The following is a 19,922-nucleotide window of genomic DNA, read 5'->3' on the forward strand; positions in this document are numbered from 1 at the left end:
GCATCTCTGGGTCTCTGACACAGTTACCAGGCAGGGAACCGTTATCAAATGAATGAACAATTATAGCTGGAGGTGTTTCTTTTATTTGTTAGCAGCCACACTACATCAGAATTAAAGTCCTTTCAGACATTTCGCTTCCTTTAGACCTTTCTACCCTGAATTAATCAACCATTGAATGAAATATTTTCTGAATGCTTACTATGTAGTGGGCCCTGTGATGTTCCATGGGGTCCCTTGAAACAAACAAAAACCAAATTGTCACTGAAAAAGGCAAATCCTCTAGATTCTCTAAATCTAAGAACCCTTTTGCAAATTCACAGAAAATACTGATCACCTTAGTATTTGGAAATATGATTTAGAAAAGTACATTTGAAATCTTCAGCACCCATTGAGGTGTCTCTCAGAGGTGAGATATTAATAGCACATAGATACAATCCATTAAAATTTTGGGGTTTGAGTTTGATTTCATAAAGTGAAGTCAAAATAAAGGCATTTCTACATACTTGTTCAGCAAGTGAAGATGATATATAAGGTTCATACTTACTTTTGTTTTGTTTTACAGACCTTTTATTAAACTGTCAGCAAGAATGAAAACAACTAAGGACAATCTATCCTATCATTTATATTGACACTACGAGGTACCAAAAATATCTTTAAAGGGGGAAAGAAATGAAACAGTATGATGAGGAATGTTAATGGTTCACACTTCTGAAATATATGTATACTTTTCAAATAAATTCCAAATCAATTACTGAATGATTATTACTGAATAAGTAATACAAATAATTTTCCCATTGTCCCAAAGATTTGTTTGAGTTTGAAATATTCATACTTATATACTAAAACTGCACAGAAGCTTTACACATGTATGTATTAATGTATAAATGGATATGGCTAGTCCCAATGATAGATATCATATTAAATGAAACTATGACAAGAACTCTGCAATGAAAAACTGATGATATAAAAATGTCACCGTGAGCTAGGTCAATGACTCATTCAATGGAAAGATATTTTGTGGGAGGACAGGTTAGTGATATAAATGATACTTTTCTATTTTTTTTTAGAGACAAGGTCTCACTCTGTTGCCTATGCTGGAGTGCAGTGGCATAATCATAGCTGATTGTAACCTCAGTCTCCTGGGTTCAAGCAATCTTCTGCCATCGGCCTCATGAGTAGCTGATATTACAGGCATGTGCTACCATGCCTGACTAATTTTTTTTTTTTTTTTTTTGGTAGTTTCTCACTATGTTGCCCAGGCTTGTCTTGAACTCCTGGCTTCAAGAGCTCCTCCTGCCTCTGCCTCCCAAAGCAGTGGGGGTCATTTCTAATTTACTTTCTTACAGGCTTCTTCTATAATGAATTATGAATTTAAAAGTTATAAACATTTCTCAATTCTTTTTGAATAAATTGATATTTTTAACTTTATAATTAAAAAATATAAATATTTAAATTTATATTTTTAACTAGTATTGCCACTTACAAGCAATCCTTACAAGAGTAAGAACTGCTTACTCTTGAAGCAATCCTTCTTTAAATTTCCTTTAAAATTGCTTCTTTTCTGAATCCAGAGGATGAGAAACATTGTAATTTTATATGCTTTAATGGTATCTTATTTTAGTCTTTGTCTTCCTGGGTTGAGGCATTTGAATTTCAAGTCTTGCCGCATTCAAGAATATTCCTCAGTGACAAATCCAGGAGGTGTTCTTTCTCCTTTTTTTCTGACCTTGTCTGTGTATGGTGTTCCAGGTGCATCCGCAGCAGTCCTTGGCACAAGAGCAGATAATGTTTCTGATTTCTTTCCAGTTCTCTTCTTGATAATGTTCTGTAATTTTGGCCCTTTGGCCACAGAAGCACTTTGGAAAGAGGGTTAAAGCAACCTTCTAAAACTGTAGGTGTGATCCGCCTGCCTTGGCCTCCCGAAGCGCTGGGATTACAGGCGTGAGCCACCGCGCCCGGCCGTTAAAACCTACTTTCTTTTAGAACAGTGTTAGAACAATTGTCAAAATTTTAATATGGGTTTATATTGAATACAATATGTCAACATTAACTTTCCTGAATTGAAGATGGTATCATGGTCATACAAGATCATTTTTTTCTTAGAAAATATATACATAAATTACACACAATTATACAAAATTTTTAAGAAAAAATTTCTCGTTATATATCATATCTAAATACATAAATATATACACTAAGTGAAAGGTATGATATCTGCAACTTCTATGTGACTTCTGTGAATCTCAGTTTCCTTATCTATTAAAGGAGTAGCATAACACTGCCTATCTCCTAGGTTTGTTATAGCAATTACATGGGACAGTGTATGCAGAGTTAGTATGCAGCAAAGTGTCAGATGAGCGCATAGAAATGCCTGTCATTCCTATTCATTGTCAGTTCTGGCTGTGACTCAGCTTTCAGTTTTCTTGTGGCGAAAGTGAAAAGGGAAAGGGAAACACGATCGTTTAGAAAGTTCGTTGTGGTTTTAAGACAAAAATGAAAGTATGCATGAACGAAAAACAAAGCTCTGCTGTGCTCAGGTGTTACAGAATCTGATAGAGCCCCCGGAAACATCCATGCAACCAACAGGAACTTGGTAAAATCCATAGTCATAAAGAACTTGCTTCATTTCGTCTTTTTGTATGGCGGAAGAAAACGGGACTAATTCTGACAAGGGTTTCTGCGAAGAGGCATCTGTACTTACTATAAAAAGTGTGACTCAGAGTTATAGATATACCTGGAACATACTTGGCACCCAAACTGAAAGATGAAAAGAATGGGCCGGGCGCAGTGGCTCACGCCTGTAATCCCAGTACTTTGGGAGGCCGAGGCAGGTGGATCACGAGGTCAGGAGTTCAAGACCAGCCTGGCCAAGATGGTGAAACCCAGTCTCTACTAAAACAAACAAACAAACAAACAAAAAACCAAAAAAGTAGGTGGGCGTGGTGGCGCGCGCCTGTAATCCCAGCTACTCAGCTACTCCGGAGGCTGAGGCAGATAATTGCTTAAACCTGGAGGAGCGGAGGTTGCAGTGAGCCGAGATCGCGCCACTGCACTCCAACCTGGGTGACAGAGCGAGACTCCGTCTCAAGAAAAAAAAAAAAAAAGTAGTCAATACTTTCCAACTACAGGTGCCTTGTGAAAGATCAGTATGATACTTACCTGAGGGAATGTCTTTGAATTTAGTTTCGTGTTGTTTGCCACATAAATACACTGGAATACCAGCCTTATTCAAGGCATGGTATGAAGCTAGTCTGAAACGGAGCCCACAGCAAGACTTTCATTTTGCAGCGTGGGAGTAGTAGGAGAAACCACATTTCTTTCCCAAGGCCTGCTACTCCCTAGCCTCTGACTCTGAGAAGTGCACTGAAATGCAGCGGCAGAATCTGATTGAGGCAGAATAGGGTCTGGAGGCAGCGAAACTAAGGCCGATTTGTACCGACTTCCTAGAACCGAATGAAAAGGAACACCTCACCTTTCCACACCCAAGTAACAAAAGGATCAGAGGCTACTCCCTTTGTACGGCAAGGCAGATGAATAATGGCAAGTACCTCTGATTGGTCCCCTCCTGCAACCAATCAAATGTTTGCATAGGATGTAACTTTGCAACTTCACTTCAGCCTCTGATTGGTCGCCTCCTGCAAGCAATCAGAGTGGTCCTGGCCCAAGTCCTCATTTACACAGGGTGTACCCAAGTAACTAATGGGAAACCTCTATAGGGTATTTAACCCCCAGAAAACTCTAACCAGGGCTCTTGAACCGCTTACAGGAGCTAGCTCCTACTCTGTGGAGTGTACTTTCGTTTCAGTAAATCTGTGCTTTCGTTGCTTCATTCTTTTTTTGCTTCGTTTGTGTGTTCTGTCCAGTTCTTTTTTCAAAATGCCAAGACCCTGGACAATTTTGTAGTCAAGACCCTTCACAGGTAACAAGATGACTTCTACAGTTCCTTCTAACTCAAGTATTTTATGATGACAGGCTAAACAAGACTAGGCTTTTACGTTCATTTACAGTACAAGAAGGTATGATGCCTAACACTATAGATCTGAATATAAAGATATTAGAGACCAAGACTGAGAAAAAATCAGACTCCTTTTAGAGTTGGAATAAATGTTTACATTTAAAAACCTGTGATGTTTATTTAACCGGTTATTTCTAAAAAGTGCTGAGTTCAAATTGTTCCTAGTGAGATATGTTGTTTTTGATCTAAAGAACACTGCTGGCCGGGTGTGGTGGCACGTGCCTTTAATCTTAGCACTTGGGGAGGCTGAGGCGGGTGGATCACCTGAGGTCAGGAGTTCGAGACCAGCCTCACTAATATGGTGAAACCCCGTCTCTACTAAATACAAAAAAATTAGCTGGGTGTGGTGGTGCATGCCTGTAATCCTAGCTACTTGGGAGGCTGAGACAGGAGAATTGCTTGTACCTGGAAGGCGGAGGTTGCAGTGAGCCAAGATTGCGCCATTGCACTCCAGCCTGGGCAACAACAGCGAAACTCCGTCTCAAAAAAACAAAAACAAAACAAACACTGCTTTTCCCTGCACCAAATGAAAGAACAAAATATAAGCAGCTTCCCTCTAAATCCCCCAGATATTAGCAATTAGGTGTGTGCTATGAAAAAAAAAAAAAAACACAAAAAACAAAACAAAAATAAAAACCAAACGTCAGCAGCTAGGGTAGCTGAGGACTGTTTTCTGGCTAGACACTGCTAGACTTTCTCAAAGATCTCACACATATATATTCCCTGAGATGATGTGGGTGCTCTCTTACCTGAGGAGCCGGAGTTCTGCCAGCAGGGTGGGGTTTTGCTGTGCCTTCTCTGGCGTGGGCTGAGAAGCTTGTTCATGCTCTAGCCGAAGTCTCTGGATCTCCTGTAAGATTTCTCTTGGGAGGAGGAAGGTGAGAAACCAAGGTTAGTTAGCTTTCAGGACACTAACGTCAGAGCAGATCAAGGCCAGCAGAACAAAGGGAGAAGGGATCATCCTATGTTTAGGAGCAGAACCGACCTTCCCTAACCAACAGATTCCAGTGTACTTAAGAGGCTTTGACTACAGCTAGGTGCTGTGGGTGCTGTGGGTGACGGGAAGATTGACTTCATTTCCAGTACATCCAAACCTTGAAGCTTCTGCAGCATGTCGTTGAGTTAAATCACCAGGACCCAGTCATCTCTCTAGCAAGTAATGTAATGCAGTGGTAATGTGTCCGACTTTGGAGTGTGATGCTTAAGAGACAAAAGTGCATCTTCCTGTTATTTACGATCACACTCTGCCACCATGAAGTACCTGCAGCTACGAAGTAAGAGGAGCCTGAAGGGAAAATAAGGATAAATGGGGCTCATTTCACAAAACTAAGTAACCTCATTCTCTCACCAAGAAGGGACTTCTCATATTGAATTTATCTGAGAAGACCTGAGTTAGACAAAATTCTTTCTCTTTTTTTTTTCTTAAATCTCTCAGCCTTAACAATGGATCTCAGGGAAGTCCACCTTAGAAGGAAAGTGCTTTTAAAAAGATTCACTGTAATTGAGTCTGTGACACAGAGTCCTATTGGTGTGACCTCTGTTGGAGGTGAGACGTGTCAGTCAACTATTGATGTCAGAGCCTGGGCTTCCCTGCATTTGGGTGAGCATTAGGCTAGCCACAAAGGATATGTGACTGGCAAGGCAAATTATCCCTGAGCGAGTCAGAAGCCATTAAGCAGTGTTCTAAGTCATGTATTCTTGGGAGCTGGGGGTGTCAGTTTCCTACTCAACAAAAGGCATAGGAGCCAGTAAGATAGAGCAAAGTACTGCGAATGGAAGGTGAATTTGGTGGACAAGGAAGTGGCTTTCCATTTTGGAAGGCTGATTTAAAACTGCTTGCTTCACAAAATCCCCAGAATCAGGAGGCTAATGACTAGTGAGTCATTATACCTTTCGTGGGTGTGGTGAGAAGATGGAACTGTAATTCAGTGGTTTTCAATCTTTTTTTTTTTTCTCCTCTTTGGGATTCCATGGAGAATCCTTTCTTTAAAAGAAATATGCCATGGATACCCAATATGTCAGACAGTTTAAGGGGAGGGGTGCTGCTGGGGTTAAAGAAATGATGACAAGTCCCTGTGTTGCTGGGACCTGCTGTGCCCTCCCAGGTGCCCCTGCAGAGCCCTCAGGATACCATAGAGCTCAGCCTGAAAATCAGTGTAGTGGGATTTCCAAGATTTCCTCCAGGGCTAACACCCTGATATTCTGTGACTCCTGCTATTCTCTTTGTTGATTCTAAAGACAGAAACATGACAGAGCCATTTAGTCCAAGGAAGGAAAAGAGAACAGCAGCTCTGGCAAGAAAAAATAAGAAGAGCTATATAACATGCATCAAGTAGTCTGTACCTGGGAACTCTGCTGTCTGCTTTAATATTATTTTATTTCATTCTATAACAGTTCTATTATATATAGGTACCATTATTATCTCTGTTTAATGAATGAGAGAATCCAGGCACAGACCAGTTAAAAGATTTCCCCAAGTTCAATAACAAGTAGATGGCAGAGGTGATGTGAATCCAGGCTGGCTAGCCCGAAAGCCCACATATATCAGCCTGCCTCAGTCTTCTGGTACATGCTTTGCCAGGTCTAGCCAACACAGGCTGTGACTTATACAATATAATTTGAAGATTCCTGGTACTCCTAATACTAACTGATTGACTCCACCAAAGGTGCTATAAGGGACCATTATCTTCTAAAGATCATTGTTGAAATGTCCGTGATTACCTGGGGTAGACAGAGTCATTAAATGAAGTGAGGAACTCCATCCTCCCCTTAAACTCACAGACCTGATTACTGGGTTGTCACCTTAGAGACATGGGTTCTCTGGGTGGGTTTCCATGGTGCAGTAGTATTACCTGAAGGAGCTTTTGGCTCTGGGATGTCTAGAGCGCACCAGGCTGCTGACTCAGAGAGATGAGCTCAGGATGCACTTGCTGCTCATCAGAGATGGGTTGGGGGAGCTCTGGAACCCACAAAAGAACTCAGGGACAGAACGTATCTCTCTTTCTGCTTCTCACTCCTGTTTCTTTTTTCTCTCTCTAGTTCTTAAAGACATGGATTTAGAGAGTATGATCCAAAAGTGTTCAGGAAACAAGCAACAAGAATGATATTAAGGCATGACCAGGGTTGTTGGGGCCTTCATGGTGCTTCCTGCTGATTCTGGTATGAGAAATAGACCCATATGGAGGCAGATATCCCTGGGGTATTTCCTCAGAAGAAGTCCTGCTTTCCCCTCAAATGTGTTATCCCCATGCCTGAGTGGAAGCAGAGTATTGGAAGGGAAAACAAAGTGCTCTGTAGGTTAATTAACACCGCAACCGAGATAAGATATTCATGAGCTTGTGAAGTTCTGTTAGTCTTTTCTTTCTAAGAAGGGATGTAGGCCTGATGCTGCAGCTTGTGAAAACTCTGGTCAGGGTTAACCTCCTTTTGATATTCCACAACGCCCCTTTTGACCTTGACGTTTTATCCCTTCTCTTTTTTTTTTTTTTTTTTTGAGACGGAGTCTCGCTCTGTCGCCCAAGCTGGAGTGCAGTGGCCAGATCTCAGCTCACTGCAAGCTCCACCTCCCGGGTTCACACCATTCTCCTGCCTCAGCCTCCTGAGTAGCTGGGACTACAGGCGCCCGCCACCTCGCCCGGCTAGTTTTTTGTATTTTTTTAGTAGAGACGGGGTTTCACCGTGTTAGCCAGGATGGTCTCGATCTCCTGACCTTGTGATCCGCCCGCCTAGGCCTCCCAAAGTGCTGGGATTACAGGCTTGAGCCACCACGCCCGGCCTATCTCTTCTCTTTGTATTGGGACAGATGAATAGGAGGAAGGAAACAACAAGAGAGTGAAAGAAAAGAGGATTGCTAGTAAATTCTGAGTTGTGTGAAGGTTGTCGTTGGAAAATCTGGAATCCCTAATGGGAAGTTTAGAAATGAGTAATAGAATCTTGTAAATTAACATTTCAGCACTATTTTGCCTTTTGTCTAATCATCTCCTTTTTGGGTTCCTTTATTTTTATTTCTGGAACCATCTATCTAACATAGTTCCTCATCACTTCCCACCAGCTTCTGGTCAACCCCTTGTAAATGCAACCTGCATATTTAGTGAGCTGATTACTTTGCCATAAACATGCGGACATTCTGTCACTTGCCTGACCACTGCTGTCCATCATGACAGGATAGAATTAAAATCCTTTGGTCTGGTATACAAGCTTCATATACTGATGTTTTCATTTTATTCTTTATTCGATTCCTCAGTGCTAGCCTGGCAAGTGTCTTGTTGCTTTTCTCAAAGTCTGTGTGTATTTTTACCTGGAATTCTATCTCCGAACTTTCACTGCAAAATTTCACTGTCCTGAAATGTCCTAAAAACTCACCTTCCCCATGAAGTTTGCCATACACAACCTAGACCACAATGATGGTGAACTGGGTCATGTTGGGGAAAAAGAGTAGAAATAACACCTCACATTTCAATTTTTATCTGTAGAATGGGGATGATAATAGTCAATCTGCCTACATTAAATAGTTGTTCTGAGGATGAAACGAAGTTATATTTGTACATATGTACTTTAAATGTATTTTAAAGTTGTCCTTATTCTTGCTTCAACACCCCAAAACAAAGACTCAGGTTTCTTACTGCTGCCACCTGGAAGCTGTGAGCATATATTATTAATACCAGCTGTGGTCCCTTCCCCATTGGATGGCTCCATGCTCGTTAGCAATCATAATATGTCTTAGAGAAAAGGGACTAAGGGATGGAGAAGGGATTATGGAATGATGTCTGGTAGAAACTCCAAATGAACGGACTACATAGAAAGTTAGGTCCTTCTTCAGAAAATGGCCTCAATTCTGGTGTTCATTCAGGCCTCAAGCTGGCATAGCCTTCCAATAGCAGATACAATGGTTGTTTTTATCACTTCTTTCCTCCTCTCTTCTTTAGCTCTTTCTGTTGCCTTATTATGGGACACTGACTGGCTTACTGACATCTGTTAATTCTGAGTCATTTTAAATAAGCCTCTCCTAAGCCTCTCCCACCATATATTATTGGTTTACTTTGTGGACTGAAAAAAAAAAACCCAAAATAAAACAAAACTGTTTTACATTCCAATTCTAACATTTGCTGAGGTTATCAACCATAATATTTTGTTCCAAAAAAGCTGAAACTTTGGATTAAGTCTAATTGTCAATAATTTAAAACTGGTTTATTTTGCTTCTTTTTCTTGCCATATTTCCAGTGCCCGAATTGATGTAAAGTATCAGTACATTTGAGGACGGCCCCTCCATTCTCCTACTCCCCATTGCCATCAATGTCATCAACACTCACACAAGCTTTCCATGAACCACAAAGTCCAATGGTTCTTTTACACTGTTTGCCTTGAGCCCTCTGCCTGCCAGCTCAGCTCATACACTTTCTCCAATGCCTGCCTGTCCCCACTTTTACTTGCATCCCCCAACTGCCCTTTTCCTTTCTGTGGGTTCTTTCTCCTACCTTATTTTAAGTGCCTTTGCTCATTTGAAGCCTTGGCTCCCACTCTCAATGCTTGTTTCTGACTTGGCACAATTGCTTGCACATAGTAGATATAATAAATGTTATATAAAATAGAATAGGTAATTTTACAGACTTGTGACTATCCTGAACAACTTCCAATTTGTATGGCTATTTTTTTCTAATTCTTCACTATGCATCTACTCTTTCCCTTCTTAATTCTTTCCTCCTATTATTTGCTACATTGAGAGGGATCACGTGACACACTTTTTTTTAATTTAATTTTTTAATTTTTTTTTTCCAGCTCTGATGTGAGAGCATCTCCCCGGGGCTCAGAGTACAGCAGTAGTTTCAAAGGTGATGGAGTCATGGTGTCACATTTATGAAGCTATTTCTATCCTAATTTGCGGTTTCCTAATGATGACAACCAGGTCTCAAGAGAACTAAGCCAAAAGCTTTCCTTACTAGAAAAAAATATGAAAATGTGCCAACCAGAGTTTGCACCTTACTTTTTATTCTTTCTTGAGAACTTTAAAGAATACTTTGATCATTTATCCCCAAATTCTCAGGTTAAACTTTACAGGCATGAAATAATTATCACAACCTTCTCCTTTACTCCACCAGCTTGACCTCAAATGTCACATCAGTGTTTAAGAATGGGATTAAGCGTGGAAATGTTTTAGTGCCGTTTCAAGAAATATGTTACTAGAATGTGTTAGGTTGGTGCAAACATAATTGTGATTTTTGCCATTAAAAGTAATTAAACATAATGGCAAAAACCACAATTACCTTTGCACCAACCTAGTACAAATTGTTCCATGTTGGGTTTCCTCAGCACCAAGTTTGAGACTTAACTCAGCTATTCATCATTTTCTCACTCAATGTATGCCTACTGAGCTTCTACAATTGCCAGGCCTGGTTCTGGGCTCCAGGGACCATTTAGCCACGGACTCTGTTCTCAAAGAACTTCTGTTTCAGTCAGGGGAGACAGACAATAAACAAAGAAACACACACGGTTATTTCAGACGGTGATAAGTGACACCCCCCACCGCCCTCCCCCCACACACAGGGGGATGTAATTGAGACTAGTTTCTGGGCTGGGGCGAGTAGGCAGGATGAGACAGGTGGTCTTTTAGGAGGTGATATATGAGCTGAGACCTCAGTGATGAGAAGGAGCCATCCACACAGAGACCTGGAGGAAGAGCTTTCTAGGCTGAGGGAATGACAAGTTCAAAGGCTGTAAGACAGGAGGAAGACACAGGAGGCGGGAGTGTGCTGGGCAAGGTGAGCTGAGGCTGGAATGGCAGGAGGGAATCAGGTCAGGTAGGACCTTGCAGGTCACGGTAAGAGGAGTGGGATTTAACTGAAGTGTGATGGGAACACATTAGAGGGTTTAAACCTGGAATAACATAAGATGGATGTTTTTGAAAAGGACAGGCTGAACTGGGTGGTGGTGGAGATGAACTGGACAATTTTTGGGGTGTATGCCGTGGAAGTAGACTGTGAGTCAATCTGTGTTGAATAGAGGAAGAACCTGCTGATGGGCTGCAGGTGGAGATCTCTGCAGGTTTGGATAGAGTAACTGGGTGATGATGGTGCTCTCCAGATGCCTCTTTAGCTCAGGGTCCCTCCAGGGGGTTCTCTCTGGCGAGCCTCCTACCTGTTTCTGGGTGGTAGAGACACCTTCTACCAAGTACCCAGGAGGCTCCTCCTGCACTAGAAGCTCTTGAACAAAATTAAGTATGTCAGCAAAAGCGAAGTGAGACCGTCTAGAGGGGCAACATTAATTGCATTGACATCTCAGAACTATACACACACATGCACACGCAGTTTTCTCATGGAGCTTCTGAAGTTCTAAAGATCTAAAGACCAGCTTTTTGGAAATGAGCATCACTGACTGTAGATGTCTTCCCTTGAGTATGCATACAGGGTGTAAAGCCCTGAAACTTTAAAGCACGACCATAGGTTATTAATGAATGCGCACGTTGATCAATCAAGCCAGCACATCTACAAAGCCTCACCTGTTCTTGTTTTCTAGCTCAGCAATCAGCTGCCTTTGCTGCTTATTCGCATCGATGGTGAAAGAGATGTCAGGAGCACTTCTCTGCTGAGTTGGCTGCTGTAAAATAAGTAGTTTGTAAGATTTCATATTGAGAATGTGAACCTATGTATTTGGGAAGGCAGGAGTCATGAGATATACAGACAAGGAGGAGAGAACTATTTCTATCAAAACAAAGAAAGCAAATACATAAAATTCAATTGCCATTCTTCTCCTATGGACCAACTTTTCTGTGGATCCGGAGCACATCTGTGAAGTGGAAGACAGAACAGAATTCTCTGGCAGGCAAATACACAAAAGGTAGGAAAAATGATTTTTCAGTTTTCTGACTGAAAATTTTTGGGAAGTGATTTTATTTTTGCCACATTATCCTCATTGTACCTATTCTTTCATTATAGGTGGCTTTAAAAGATGTTGCACTGTTGAGAGGGTGCTTTCTCTAGAGTTACTGTTCAATTACTGTAATATACAATTAAAAATATAGTTTTAGGCCAGGCATGGTGGCTCACGCCTGTAATACCAGCAATTTGGGAGGCTGAGGTGGGCGGATCACTTGTGGTCAGGAGTGTGAGACCAGTCTGGCCAACATGGGGAAACCCCATCTCTACTGAAAATTCAAAAATTTGTTGGGCCTGATGGCACACACCTGTAATCCTAGCTACTAGAGGGGCTGAGGCAGGAGAATCGCTTGAGCCTGAGGTGGAGGTTGCAGTGAGCTGAGGTCATGCCACTGCATTCCAGCCCGGGTGACAGAGCGAGATTCCATCTCACAAAAATAAATAAATAAAAATATAGTTTTAAAGTCATCGTTAGTAAGACTTACTTTTCTGATTCTTCTAATCAGCAAACTTTTATGTATTTCTTTATTCACACATGTAATTTTAGATTGATGAATTCACATATTCATGTATATTCTTTGATTTGCTTCTTCTACCTTCACACCACTCCAGCCCATCATTTTCAGTAATGCAATCAGCTTTAACAACTGGTATACGTGCCGTCATAGCTTTCTCCATTCTCAGATAAATATAGATATCATTAATCATATCATACCAGATATATATATATATATCTCTGTGTGTTTATGTATATTTAGTCAAGGATTTATTTGGTGTTGTTTTACAAAAATGGGGTCAGATTATGTACACTTGTCTGTGTCTTGCTTTCTTTGCCTTACAGTACATTTTGGAAATTCCTCCAGACCAATTTTTTTTTTTTTTTTTGAGGTGGAGTCTCACTCTGTCGCCCAGGCTGGAGTGCAGTGGTGCAAGCTCAGCTCACTGCAAGCTTCGCCTCCTGGGTTCACGCCATTCTCCTGCCTCAGCCTCCCAGGTATCTGGGACTACAGGCGCCCACCACCACACCCGGCTAATTTTTTGTATTTTTAGTACAGACGGGGTTTCACCGTGTTAGCCAGGATGGTCTCAATCTCCTGACCTCGTGATCCGCCCACCTCGGCCTCCCAAAGTGCTGGGATTACAGGCACGAGCCACCACACCCGGCCCTCCACACCAATTTTTATTGTTTTAAAAACAAATTTTTAAAAATCACAACTAATCTTTCTACCAAAGAATGCAAAGGTTTTAAAAATGGCAACTGTTGCCTAAGCCAGATGCAGAGAATCTTGTCCTGCTTTTTAATGTCCATAAACCTAACTGTAGGAAAGATGAACTTTTGTAAAGGTTTTGCTTTTATAAAGCTGTCTATGCATTTTAATTCACACCTCTTTTCAGCAAAGAATGACTTGTGTAGCTAACAAGAAATTTTGAGGTCCTACATTTTAGATTCTAAATGACTTTCAATAGCTAATTCTGGCATATGGCAGCACTGACCTGTGGTTCAAGATTTTCTTCTGATTTCATTACATAAGACTTCCTTTTCTGGCATATACTTTATGTATTGATAAATGGTAGAAACTTCTCTGAGCCAGTTGTGAATTTCAGTTATTGCTTTGCTATGTATATTAATTGATCAGGAATTATACAGAAAAACATTGACCCAAGTAAATGACCTTTCTATCTCATTTCTAACCAAGTGTCATTTTACTAAACATGATTTATTCAGCTGATCATACTATTCTTAATATGTGGTTATGAAGATTTGCAAAGGAACTAAAATTAATGTGTGGATGGTATCTTTCCTGTGATGGATCCACAAAGGTTATATATAGTGTACGTAGGCAAGGAACACAAGTTACTAATGTTCTCTAGAAAGAAATGGAACAAGACTGGATAAGTTAGCGCACATATAAATAATAACGTGAATGGAGATTTAGCAGTCTGCCAGGGATCACTAACTCAAATGCTGAAAGGGGCAGGGAAGTAACCCAAGGGAGAGAGGTGGGCCAGGGTAAGGGTTGTGGCAAAGTGCCACACGCTTGCCCTGTCCGAAGCAGCAGAGGAATGCCTCCACTCCAGCTGCCTGCTGTCAGAAGGAATATGCATCTGATCTGGTCAGTCTTTTAAGATAAGATGAAAATCCAGACTTTCAATGAAAACCATCTGATTTGTAAGTCCTGACATCTAATAAAGAATTGAAAACACTGTAGGGCTCAACAAAACATTTCTGGGGGACAAATTTGGTCTGCAGGCTGCCATTTTGTAATTGCTGGTTTATGCAGTACTTTCATACATTTTACTGTCTCAGTGGATGCTAATAACGGCAGCACTGACATATATAATGAGCATATTTACGCCTATGTACAGACGAGGAGACTGAACTCAAAGAAGCAGTGCTTTGCATGAGGTCATGGAGAGCTGGGACACACATTGCTAATCCCGTATCTTGGTATACCATAGCCTCTGTTTATAGAGGTATATGCATGGATAAAGGCAAGAAAACTTGGAAAAGAGGTTTTCCCAGAAACCTTGTTTTGCTTTTACTTTCAGGTGACTCCTGGAGGCGTTGCTTGTCCTAAAATCTAGTTCTCCCATATTCTCAGCTGATTTTATATTTCAATTTTCTTTAACACGTTTGCTTCTTACTTATGTCCCTTAAAATTTCATATACTCCAGTTACATCTCTGTTTCACCACATCTGATTTTGGGGGCACACAGCACACTTCTAGCCTGCCCTGGATCCCTTCTATCTTGCTCATGGTAGTTTCTAACAGTGTTACAGTCGTGGATGTCACAGAGAGCACATGCCAGGGCTAATGCAATGGGTCATTATGCAGCTCCCATCTGGGATCATTAGGTTAAATGCTCAGCATGAAGGGCTCTGATAACTGCAACATCTGATGTGAGAGGTGCAGGCAACGGCTTCCTCACTTGCTCCCCACCACTCTTTGTCCTTTTGACGCACTAATTGCAACTCACCCTCAGTCAGCACAGATGAATTCCGAATCAATGTGTCGAGCTGACAGTTGCTTTTGTCTCAGAGACAGACACAAATGGAGAAAGCTTTATTATTTCTACTGGTATATTTTAAGCGTCACTTGCAACTACTCTACCTTAAATTTAGTGCTTTCACTAACCACACCTGCTTTAAATACATTAAAGGAATCACAACCAGTCCTTGCCCCCTTCCTTGGGCCTTCATATGGAGTTGACGCTGAGTGAAGGGGGATGCGAGGATTCCAGTTTGACTCCAGGGTCACACTACTGGGGATGGTTTTGTTTCTCAAGTCTTCCATTTTTAAACTGTAAATTCACCACCAAGACACCACAAACATAGCAACAAACACATGCGCAATAAATTAGCACAAATTGTCCTGGTAATCAGCACCAGCTATAATAACAATAAACATGACATATAAAATTCAAGAATCCCAGATGCCAACAGATGAATCCTTTTACTCCAACTACTTACAGATGAAGAGGACTCTGCTGCCAGCCTTGCCGCATACCTGGCGATTAGCCTGTGTTCTTCATCAAGCCGGTTTGAACTCTCAAGCATGCTATTAAGAACAGAGCAAGAAGGAGACTGTTAGGAAACTGAGAAAGATTGCCGCAGTCATATTACCACCAGGAGTTTTTACTATTTCAATGTTTCAGTTCAAAAAATTTGCAAATGACACAAAACCCTGTTAGATTAACAATCTCGACTTGAATTTGTAACATGATCTAGTATGTAGTCAGGAAAGTCATTAATAAATCCTGTCTTCAGTCAATTCAATTGTCTTACTAAGAAAGCCTCATAGAAAGGTGACTATTCTGATCAATACATCTGATGTAAGAAGAATTTCTCCTTACTTTTATTGCCTTTAATGTTTTTTCTTTCCTTATTACACAAGTAACACATGTCTAAAATTAACATGTTAGAAAATATGACAGCAAGAAGAAAGAAAAAAAATCATTGTGGTCAATGTCCAGTGATCCCTACCTGCTGGTATTACATTCTCATGTAATTTCCCCTGTAGGATGGCCTGGACTTACTAATCTGCTTCTAATGAATAGCATATGGCAGAAGGAATGGAATGTCACTTCCAACATGAGATTATAAAAAGACCATGGCTTCCATCTTGGGCTTGCTTGCTTTCTCTTTAGCCCTCTTGGTCTGTCTGGTGGGAAAATAGCTGTCAGGTCATAAAGCAGCCTTTACGGAAAGATGTAGGTGATGAGAAACCCAAGCAAGCCAATTACCACACGAATGAATCCCCATTGGTAGAGCCTTCAGATGAGATCACAGCCTGAAGTGACATCTTGATTGCAACCTCATGGAAGCCCTTGAACCAGAAGGACCTAGCTAAGCCAAATCTGGATTCTCAACCTACAGAAATTCTGAGATGATAAATGTTTGTTGTTTTAAACTACTAACTTTTGGGATAATTTGTTACGCAGCATAAGGTAACTAATACAAGTCTCATCTATACTATTACTACCTATTTATAACCTGCCTTTTATATTTACTTCCAGAGAAACAGAATTATAGTAGTGACTCCCAATGACATTAATGGAATTTTTTAGTGCCTCCTATAAATTTACAGAAACTATTCATACTAGAATAAGGATGATCTGAGTTCCTAAAAACTAATGCAAATAGAAGCATTATTAATTCTTCTGTATTTCAGAAAACTTCATTCTCTGAAATCCTCCATTCAAGACTAAGTTCTGGGTGCCATTAAAAATAATTCTACGAAACATACCGATAGCACTAATCTTGTTAACATACTAGTTGGTTGTAATTTGGCTTATCGGTTATTGTGGTATGTTTCAGTTCAGAATCAAGATCAGAAACTAGTTCCTCTCATTCATAAACATATTCTTCTGCATCCATTCTTATACTTACAGCTCGTCCTTAAAGAAATTAACTCATAAATACATATTGTAAAGACACCCTCTTATGCCAACATTAAGGTTGTAAGAATTATTCATTGTAATCACTTAGATCCATATCAAGTAACATACTATTATATCATTTATATGTACATTTACAAATAGAGTAAACATGAAACATAGTGTTTTAACCTTTGTTCTGAAGTGAGAAGATGAGTTAGTAATTATGTTCTTCCAACATTTTGGCTATGTCACTTTCAAATAGCTCTTCTCTGGTTGGCTGAATCCACTATATAACAGGTTTTTTTTTTTTTTTTTCCTAGTCATTCATAAGACATTCCTGTCTTCATTATCTCTGCTCTAGCCTATACTCCTTACATATATAAGCTATAGCTGTCTTCATATGCATACTTCCACTCTAGACTTAGCCCTTTTCTCTGAGCTATAATAAATAACTAGAACATTCCTGGATTTCCCTATCTAACAACTGATTTCTCCTTCCTCAGAAAAAGAGGCTTCTCTTTCCTTTTGCTCAAATGAAATAATATATGCAAAAAGCATCAAAAGAGTGTGATGCCTGGAACACGTGAGGTGCTCAAAAATATTAGTTAATGCAATGTTATTATTATTTTGCCTTTTAAGTAACATGTTCATATCCGTTAGTAATCCTCATCTCCCTCAAAATATCATCTGCCATCTGACAATTATCTAGAGCAGTGCTTTTCAAATTTTAAAGTGTAAGCATATCACCTAGGGATCTTGTGAAAATGCAGTTTCTGGTTCTGTGGTGGTACGGTAGGGGAGGTTGGGAGGGTGGGACCTGAGAAAATGCATTTCTAACAGGCTTCCAAGAAATGTCGACAATATTGGTCCAGTGTACTGGTTCAACACTGAGTATCAAGGATCTAGAAGATCTTGAAAACAAAATGGAAAACACAAATACGTGAAATGAAGCCGAAATATAAACGATATAAAAGAGAGCGTTTTTCATGAGTATTTAACAGATATAAACATTCCCTTAAGACAGAAAATTGTCGGATATTGGGCTTACATAATGCATAGTATCAATCCCAGTGGATTGAGATTTTATTCAGTACACAAGTTTAGATTTGGAGTAAGAAAACAATTTTAAGAGCAAAGGCAGAGTTAGCTCTGGAAAACTGATGCTTTAAAGCAGATGTCTGCCTTTATAAAACAATGTCTGCATTCTGCAATGGTTAAAAATAATAACTGAATTCCTTATTACAGCTTCAATGAAAAGGAGAAAGTTACACTGTCTTTTCTTTAGACATCAAACTAACCCACAAAGAGACAACCGAATTTGATTTTAACATGTTTGTCATTTCTGGCTCATGTATTAGGGACTATACATCTAATTCAACACAGTGTGTGCAGATTACAATGCCCATTGCTCCAGGCCCAGGAATATGATCTCTTTGACACCTTGAAAGTGACTTTGTCAGAAACATTTGTATTTTGATAAATAATTTTAAAACCTCGATAAAAACTTCTGATAAAAGTATCTTTTAAAATGAATGACTAGCTAGTGTAAGTAATATGAAGGTTATGTTTTTAAAAAGCTTCCTGGAAATGTAAGACATGAAGATATGGGATTCTGTATAGCAAGCGATAACTCATACTTCCATGCCTTTCCTCCCCCAACACTGAGTGAATGAGGGCCTGTGTGATATATTACCCCTTTGTGCACATGAACAATTTATGGGTCCACATGTGCCATTTCAGCATGTTAAAATTACACAAGGGTGAAGGAAGCATTCCTCTGATAAATTTCTCTATTTCAAGACTTCAGTTACAAATAGTTGAAAATGAATGGTCAATAATCCCTAAATCATTAAAATAAATACCAATTCCAACACTTTCTCCAGCCCTAGCTATTCATTTCAGGACTTTATAATCAGTAATCTTGCTACGAGACTATGATGAATTAAAAAGTGATTGCAGTGTTGACTGCATTTCAGAGCGGGAAAATCCATTATTTTGAAAACACTCCACTTTCTACCTGAAATGCATGGCCAGTGTCTGTTGCCAGTGATTTCAGCATGGCATTCTAGGAAACTCAAGTGCCCCAGCTGAGCTAGGGCTTGTGAAAGTGTGATTTGGCAAAGATTTCTGGGAACTCAGGGTTTGTTCACATTCCTTTGATTTTTTTCTGGGCCTTTTCTGCTTTCTAGTTTAGGGTAGTCAACCAGAAAATACTGTGATCCAAAGCATATAGCATATATAAATGTAAAAGCAAAAGCATATATAAATGTTTCTATATTTTCTTTTCATATTTTTTCTACTACTCTGGATAGTGATGGGAAATTTATCACTAGAAATTAATTTAGAAGGCCATCGAGTTTCATATACTACTCTTCTATTAACAGGATTAGTGCCTGAGAAAGCATTATTAGTTAACTTACATGGAAGATTGCTTTATTAGATTATTTCTTATCTTTGGCAGTTGGTTTAGAGCAAAATGCTAAGGGAATAGAGCACTTTTTTTGGCATTTAGGAGTCAGCGAGCTCAAGAGAGTCAGGGTAGAAAGGAACAAAGTGACAATGGGGACCGAGAAGTGGTTTTATGGGACTGAAGAATGGGGAAAGAAACTAATTCTCAAAGCTTAGTGTAGTGGCCCTCAGTGGTTTGGAACAACAAAAAAAGACAGGAAATCATGAAATGGCAATCTTCATGGATAACAATAAGAGTTTACCACAATAATGGCTTCCTTAAGGGAGACCTTTAAACTCCTTTATCGAGACCCTGACTTCAATAACCCCCTATGTTACAGTCAAGGTCATACATTCGACCTTCTAAAAACTCTCAGACTCCCCCATTTCCTTCTATTCCAACTGTTCCTGATGTGACAGTCTTTAGATTTATATTTCCAGGATTCTAAGAAAATATCTTTCTCAGAAGTCCAGTTCTATAATTGAAGTTCCTAAAAATTTTACTAAAGAAAAGGAGTTATGTTAACAGGAAATGAAAACTCGTATAAAAGAGACACTGTCAGTAAGTGTAGATAACCCTTCTTTTTTTCTTTCAACAGATTATAATTTCTTTTTCAAAAGATTGCAGTAAACTCACATTTTTCAAAATCAACAAAATGTATTAAAGACAGTCAGTCAAATCTTGACCTACACATTAAAAATATTAAAGG

The 19,922-nt window shown here is 39.8% G+C and overlaps 1 protein-coding gene across 12 annotated transcripts in view; it reads right to left on the minus strand.

The window, feature by feature from the left end:
* The window catches only part of DTNA (dystrobrevin, alpha), a 401,960-nt gene that overhangs the window by 28,216 nt on the left and 353,822 nt on the right, over positions 1 to 19,922 (minus strand). For 11 of the 12 annotated variants that reach the window (XM_011943697.1, XM_011943695.1, XM_011943698.1 and 8 more), the window contains 3 exons: positions 15,356 to 15,443; positions 11,508 to 11,605; positions 4,765 to 4,878 (listed from right to left, as the gene is read on the minus strand). In XM_011943697.1, coding sequence (XP_011799087.1) covers positions 4,765 to 4,878; positions 11,508 to 11,605; positions 15,356 to 15,443 — 300 coding nt within the window. The remainder of the gene's footprint in view (positions 1 to 4,764; positions 4,879 to 11,507; positions 11,606 to 15,355; positions 15,444 to 19,922) is intronic. The other variant, XM_011943707.1, reaches the window with a different exon arrangement.

The sequence above is a fragment of the Colobus angolensis genome, unplaced genomic scaffold (genome assembly GCF_000951035.1).
Source record: "Colobus angolensis palliatus isolate OR3802 unplaced genomic scaffold, Cang.pa_1.0 Scaffold220, whole genome shotgun sequence".
NCBI lineage: Eukaryota > Metazoa > Chordata > Mammalia > Primates > Cercopithecidae > Colobus > Colobus angolensis.